This window comes from Berghia stephanieae, chromosome 6, assembly GCF_034508935.2.
Source record: "Berghia stephanieae isolate SIO BIC M18660-M18661 chromosome 6, UCSD_Bste_1.3, whole genome shotgun sequence".
Taxonomy (NCBI): Eukaryota; Metazoa; Mollusca; class Gastropoda; order Nudibranchia; family Aeolidiidae; genus Berghia; species Berghia stephanieae.
This window is the reverse complement of record NC_088365.1, coordinates 58,077,298-58,084,797: the sequence shown is the minus strand read 5'-3', so window position 1 is coordinate 58,084,797 and position 7,500 is coordinate 58,077,298. Positions and strand designations below refer to the sequence as shown.

The 7,500-nt window shown below is 35.9% G+C and overlaps 1 protein-coding gene across 4 annotated transcripts in view; it reads left to right on the top strand.

Moving 5' to 3' along the window:
- LOC144975331 (synapsin-like) overlaps positions 1 to 7,500 on the top strand; it is a 135,371-nt gene that overhangs the window by 29,344 nt on the left and 98,527 nt on the right. For all 4 annotated transcript variants that reach the window (XM_078919314.1, XM_078919316.1, XM_078919313.1 and 1 more), the window contains exon 2: positions 2,634 to 3,428. In XM_078919314.1, coding sequence (XP_078775440.1) covers positions 3,331 to 3,428 — 98 coding nt within the window. In that variant the 5' untranslated portion in view covers positions 2,634 to 3,330. The remainder of the gene's footprint in view (positions 1 to 2,633; positions 3,429 to 7,500) is intronic.

Here is a 7,500-nt window from a genome sequence, read left to right as displayed (position 1 = left end):
GATAAAATATAAAGTGAAAGGAAATAAAATTGTTTATACATCTTCAGGGATGATTAGTCTTTATAGTCTTTATAGTCTATAAGAATGATAATTTGATTGTTTTAACTTAAGCAATCAATTGATAGTAATAATGGTAATAATAATAGTAAAAATAATAATAATAACAATAATAATAACAATAATAATAATAATAATAATAATAATAATAATAATAATAATAATAATAATAATAATAATAATAATAAAGTACATCATTTATACCTCGCCTATTCCATAATAACATACAGACAGCTCTAGGCGCCAACCCACTTTTCGTTATCAGGCCCCCTTCCACGCGATACCGATCTGAAAATTTGGTTCACGCAACAAATGACCGCTTATAATATCTTTTTAATGACAATTTTTCTCCTAGTTGCCTCCATATTCATTACCATCGATAAAGCAATTAATATTGTCCTGTTGCAGAACATTTATTTCCTGTTGTTTTTTTTTTTGTTTTTTTTATCCTATATAAAATCGATATTCCGGGCGGACACAGTAACTTCGATATAAATCGATACCGTTCTCACATATCGATCCATTATTCATGTTAATGAGTCCAATAGCATTTGCCCCTCAATAATTGAATGCAAAATCCAAGACACACATTCAGAGACAGACACACGCACCCACTCATTAAGACAAACGTTTAAATGGGGTAAACAATTTTGTTTAAAAATAAATAGATTGCACCCCGTTCGAAGGAAAACAATTAACAATGAATTAAAGCGCCTAAAATTGTTCTGTTCTGTTTGCTTTCTGGTAAACATTCGAGCAGAACCGGTATCCATTTCATTTCAACCAGTCAATGATGAGGGAAGTAATCGACAGGGCGGGTGATATGATATATGAAAACAGTTGGCTCTGAATTGTATCCTTGGATGAGGCACTTCAAAACTTCCAACACCGTTCTTTGCTCAACATATATATCTAGGTGTAAATGAGTAGGTACCTGGATTGAGCTTTTTTAATATAGCACAATATCCACTAAAAATGCTCAAAGCGTTTTACAAGGTGTCCCTGACCAACAGCAACACTTAACATGTAGGATGGGACATGACGCCTGTTAGACGATATTATACTTTTTTTCCGACAGAGACAACGCTGTCAACGGCCAGGTACTCATTTTACACATGAGAATGGTGAGAGTATGTGAGTAAATGGCCTTTTCCAAAGACTCAACTATGCGCCGGGCGAGGCTCGAACCCAGGACCTTACGATTCGAAAGCGAGTGTCATACCACATGACCACATAGCCGCTTCCTGATTTCTTCGTGTGTGATACATTCTTAATCTGTAAGGGCGAAAGTTGAATATGACGCCATTCTGCCTTCGTGGACGTCATTCTGCCATCGTGTTATTTCCCCATTTGCACCAATGTTCTGTTTTATTCTATTGTGGTCTACTTGTGATCGTGGTACCCTTTTATTTTGAGTCTCTCAATGGAAGCGTTAAATTGAGTTATTGAAAAGGCTTTTTAGTCATAATATTCTCTCACTGTTTCCAAGTGTAAATGGGTCACGTAGCGATAAAGGCGTTGTTTCTGTCAAAAAGAAATTGTAATTTCACCTTACATGCGTCCTGTTCAGTGTCACTTGTTACTTGGAACCCTTTGTAGAGTGTTTTAAGCACATTCAGTGCGTTATATAAATCCTAAAGGGCTTTTTTTGTGCGGCTATCTGGTCTTGTGGTATGACACTCGCTTTCGGATTGGAAGGTCCTGGGTTCGAGCCTCGCGCTCGGCGCATAGTTGAGTCCTTGGAAAAGACTCTTTATTCACATTCTCAACCGTACTCAGGTGTAAAATGAGTACCTGGCCGTTAACAGCTTTGTCTTTGTCCGAAAATTGTAATATCGCCTAACAGGCGTCATGTCCCATCCTACATGTTAAATGTTGCTGTTGACCAAGGACCACTTGTAAAGTGCTTTGAGCACATTCAGTGGATAATGCGTTATATAAAAGCTAAAGGGCTTTTTTTAAAAAAAAAGGGGGGGGAGGTGTTAAGTGGGGTTCACACCAATCAAATCGAGATTTATGAAGCTGAAGATATATCGCTGTTTTCACTCAGCGTGGCTCAGCGGTACGGTCTTTGCTTCGTACCCGAAAGGTACCGAATTTGATCACCCGTCGTTGCTCTGTGTGACCTTGAGCAAGTCACCTCGACCTAGCTCAATTTGCGGCGTTGCACTGGGTCATTCTAGTCTTCTGTTTGAACAGACCCTTGAGATACATTTCCCCTATGGGATGAATGAAGGGAATTTTATTTATTTATTAACCTGTAGGTCAAAGGTTCGAATTTCAGTAATGACTGTCTAAGTATGATCATTGGAAAATAGGTTCTTTACTCACAGGTCTAACCATATTTTAGTAAAATAAATAAGTACCTAACTGGTAACACCTTTGTTTCGGTCGAAAACAACTAATCATAAAGCGCTGCACAGACTGTATTTCTTGTCTAACATGATTTTCAGTAATCCTATAGGCTCGAAACCTCTTATAATGGATAGTCCACTATAATATAAAAGATCACTGTTTATAGAACGATCAAAAACTGTTTTCCTGATTTATAAATTGTGTTTTTCTTTCTTTTTCAGACAAGCCGCCATGTTTGAATGAATTGAGACCGCACTATAAATAGAGTTACGTCATCAACAATTTGAAAGTGACGTCATTTAATTCATTTAAATCAATTTCTTGGAGTTTGGAACTTTTGATATTTCTGGCTAAGGCCACATATTGAAGCATAAGAGATATACAATCTCCATTTACGGACTATTTTACGATGTAGGCATAATATCTCAATACACTGAGTGCCTGGCTTTAAGATTACAACGAATGCTTAAGTGATTGTCGTGCGAATAACTAATAACAGTTGGGAAAAAAAGAGAAGCGAAGATCAAAAATAGCTACTAAATCCATTAACATATCTATTATTTTGAAGAGTTCCTAAAACTTCTCAACTATTCCTAACACCAATTCAAAAGTATTTTGAACTTTGACGTTTCCAGTACTCTATCTCTTCATCACGGATTCCAAAAGCAACCAGCGTCTACCTCATCCCCAACTCCTTTCACCATCAAAATCATCATCAACATCATCATCATCATCTATAATCCTTCGACGTAGAGAGAATCGGCCACCATTCTCCCAACAGTTCCTGGTGACGTCAACGCAGCACGCGCCAACCTAGTCCAAACCTTCATCGACAGGTTCTCGTCCAAGTGTCACCCAGGTCTTCTTCCAAACGTCAAAATTTCCTTCTCCAGCTTCAAGGACGGTTTCGGGTCGGGGATGAACTATCTCCGGCGCCGATTCTCGTCCGGCGATCTCCAAGGCGAGGCTGCTGATAAGGAAGACACGCCCCCAAATGTTGGGGGTCTCAACTTCCGGTAAGATTTCCTAATGAATTGTAAAGATAATGGTAATGATGATGATGATGTTGATAATAATAATGTTAATAATAATAATAATAATAATAATAATAATAATAATAATAATAATAATAATAATAATAATAATAATAATAATAATAATAATAATAATAATAATAATAATAATAATAATAATAATAATAATTAATAATAATAATAATGATAACAAGAATACGCTGAACATCTATATAATAGCGTTGTAACACCGAAACATTAAACTCTAAACACTTAAATTACATTGGCTTAAACACACAAACATACACACACACAAACACACACACCCATATACACACTCAGACGTACGGACAAAAACAATCAAACAACACAATTCTAACCAGACACCTTTCTTGCTTCTAATAATACCTACTAAAATAGCAAACGTTTAAAAATAAGCATACTTGATTCATTCAGTGCCTCTCTACCTAATAATAACTCCGATTTCTTTGATTTTCCATTCCAAAATTACGTCTGTCGGAAACTAAAGTCAGCAACAACAACTCAACAACAACAACAACAACAACAACAATAACAATGTCCAAATTGTCTCAATCTTTTCATTATCACTCAAAATCACGCCTACCAAAATAGTCCTAATAATATACTACTCCAGACGGAGGTCTTCCCTTTTCGACACACTGTTATAACACCCTAAAGCTAATTTATTCAGGACGACCTCTGTTGTCGCTGCTTGTCGAAAGAAGTCTAAAAAAGGCTTGTGATAATGATAATAATGTTATCATGGTGTGTCCTAATGATGAGTAGAATATTGATTTTGTCGGGGGGACAAGAAACTGACATTAAGACCCCGTGGTGGTCAATGCGGACGTCGGCGGTCGACCGTGGACCAAACAACCACTACATAGAAATGCCATCAACCTATCGCGTTTCTTATCAGTGCAAAATACGTTGGTGGTCATTGTTTAAATTATGTTCGGTGGCCGGGTAATTGAGAGTCATAAGTCTCATGTTAGTTGAGGCGTTATATATCTAGATATTCAGTCTTAATTGCTTGATCCTTTTTTTTTTTTTTTTGGGATATGACGCAAATCTATCGAAAAGTACTTTCTTCAGGAGCGGAGGCTCGTGGTGTACCAGCATCAATCAATGGAGGGCGTATTCAATTAAGGGACGAATTACAATGCTCTTAAATAGGTTCTTGAGTAAGGCACACATCGCACACATTGCCACATACGACATATCTTTTAGCACCGGAAGGTAAGAATATATCCTTTTGCGAAATTAAGACACGGCAACTAGTCGGTTGTTAAGTGTATTAATAGCACTTCCCTTAAAACTTAATCACTAAAGACCAATTACCACGAATTATGGAAGAAGATGATTATGAAGAAGAAGAAGAAGAAGAAGAAGAAGAAGAAGAAGAAGAAGAAGAAGAAGGAAGGAAGAAAGAAGAAGAAGAGAAGAAGAAAAGAAGAAGAAGAAGAAGAAGAAGAAGAAGAAGAAGAAGAAGAAGAAGAAGAAGAAGAAGAAGAAGAAGAAAGAGAGAAGAAGAAGAAGAAGAGAAGAAGAAAGAAGAAAGAAAGAAGAAGAAGAGAAGAAGAAGAAGAAGAAGAAGAAGAAGAAGAAGAAGAAGAAGAAGAAGAAGAAGAAGAAGAAGAAAGAAGAAGAAGAAGAAGAAGAAGAAAGAAGAAGAGAGAAGAAGAAGAAGAAGAAGAAGAAAGAGAAGAAGAAGAAGAAGAAGAAGAGAAGAAGAAGAAGAAAGAAGAAGAAGAAGAAGAAGAAGAAGAAGAAGAAGAAGAAGAAGAGAAGAAGAAGAAGAAGAAGAAGAAGAAGAAAGAAGAAGAAGAAGAGAAGAAGAAGAAGAAGGAAGAAGAAGAAGAAGAAGAAGAAGAAGAAGAAGAAGAAGAAGAAGAAGAAGAAGAAGAAGAAGAAGAGAAGAAGAAGAAGAAGAAGAAGAAAAGAAAGAAGAAAAGAAGAAAGAAGAAGAAGAAGAAGAAGAAGAAAGAAGAAGAAAGAAGAAGAAGAAGAGAAGAAGAAGAAGGAAGAAGAAGAAGAAGAGAAGAAGAGAAGAAGAAGAAGAAGAAGAAGAAGAAGAAGAAAGAAGAAGAAGAAGAAGAAAAGAAGAAGAAGAAGAAGAAGAAGAAGAAGAAGAAGAAGAGAAGAAGAAGAAGAAGAAAAGAAGAAGAAAAGAGAAGAAGAAGAAAAGAAGAAAGAGAAGAAGAAGAAGAAAAGAAGAAGAAGAAGAAGAAGAAAAGAAAAGAGAAGAAAGAAGAAGAAGAGAAGAAGAGAGAAGAAGAAAAAGAAGAAGAAGAAGAAAAGAAGAAGAAGAAGAAGAAGAAGAAGAGAAGAAGAGAAGAAGAGAAGAAGAAGAAGAAAGAAGAAGAAGAAGAAGAAGAAGAAGAAGAAGAAGAGAAGAAGAGAAAGAAGAGAAGGAAGAAGAAGAAGAACAACAACAACAACAACAAGAAGAAGAAGAAGAAGAAGAAAACGACGACGACGACGAAGAAGAAGAAGAAGAAAAAGAAGAAGAAGAAGAAGAAGAAGAAGAAGAAGAAGAAGAAGAAGAAGAAGAAGAAGAAGAAGAAGAAGAAGAAGAAGAAGAAGAAGAAGAGGAAGAAGAAGAAGAAGAAGAAAGAAGAAGAAGAAGAAGAAGAAGAGAAGAAGAAGAAGAAGAAGAAGAGATGAGAAGAAGAAGAAGAAGAAGAAGAAGAAGAAGAAGAAGAAGAAGAAGAAGAAAGAAGAAGAAGAAGAAGAAGAAGAAGAAGAAGAAGAAGAAAACGAGAAGAGAAGAAGAAGAAGAAGAAGAAGAAGAAGAAGAAGAAGAAGAAGAAAAGAAGAAGAAAAAGAAGAAGAAGAAGAAGAAGAAGAAGAAGAAGAAGAAGAAGAAGAAGAAGAAAAACGACAACGACGAAGAAGAAGAAGAAGAAAAGAAGAAGAAGAAGAGAAGAAGAAGAAGAAGAAGGAAGAAGAAGAAGAAGAAAACGACAACGACGAAGAAGAAGAAGAAGAAGAAGAAGAAGAAGAAGAAGAAGAAGAAGAAGAAGAAGAAGAAGAAGAAGAAGAAGAAGAATAAGAAGTAGAAAACGACGACGACGACGACGAAGAAGAAGAAGAAGAAGAAAAAGAAGAAGAAGAAGAAGAAGAAGAAGAAGAAGAAGAAGAAGAAGAAGAAGAAAGAAGAAGAAAGAAGAAGAAGAAGAAGAAGAAGAAGAAGAAAGAAGAAGAAGAAGAAGAAGAAGAAGAAGAAGAAGAAGAAGAAGAAGAAGAAGAAGAAGAAGAAGAAGAAGAAGAAGAAGAAGAAGAAGAATCACTAGTCACAGATCCGATAATGTTTTTCAAAGGCGTTTTCCACCGTTTTTCAACACCCTGTATTTTGACCAAATAACGTTTGTCTACATGCCACGAAAGTGCTGGTTCGGCTCGAACGATAACCATTTGACGCCTTATCAAGAGAAGATTATCGATTTTTTTGCCCCGGAACATGCGTCAGACATCTGTGGAGAACACCGTTGGACGATGTCCAAGTATTCTCGCGCTCTTCTTCTTGTTATTATAATTTGTGTTGCGCTTAACAATTGATGAGGAAGGAAGCGACAGGAGAATGAAAGACTGGTAATAGAATTAACTCCAAGGAGAAGTAGTTTAGATAAACCATGTATTATGTAATAGTTTTGCATCATCAGAGTACAGGCAAATGGGGTTACTAGAGCTTTGAGTTACTTTGGAAAAATCATTGATGGGAATGGCTTCTTCGACTTTTGACTTAGAAAAATGTCAATGACATTTCCGCGTTCTCGTTTATATTAAACCCAAAAACAAAACAACAACAAAAAAATCGGCTTATTTATATATATCCAGCAATATCCTCCAAATATACTAAAAGCGCTTTACAGATGGGTATAAAATCATCCGCAACACAACCATGTTATTTGACATTCACCTTTGTATTGGAACGAAGATAATATTATATAGACATAATTTAAGAGAATTAATTACCGGGAATCTGAACAGGATAAGTAAAATAAATTCAACTTGATCTTAATGAACTCTTTGGTAATTGTTTTCCCCTTCA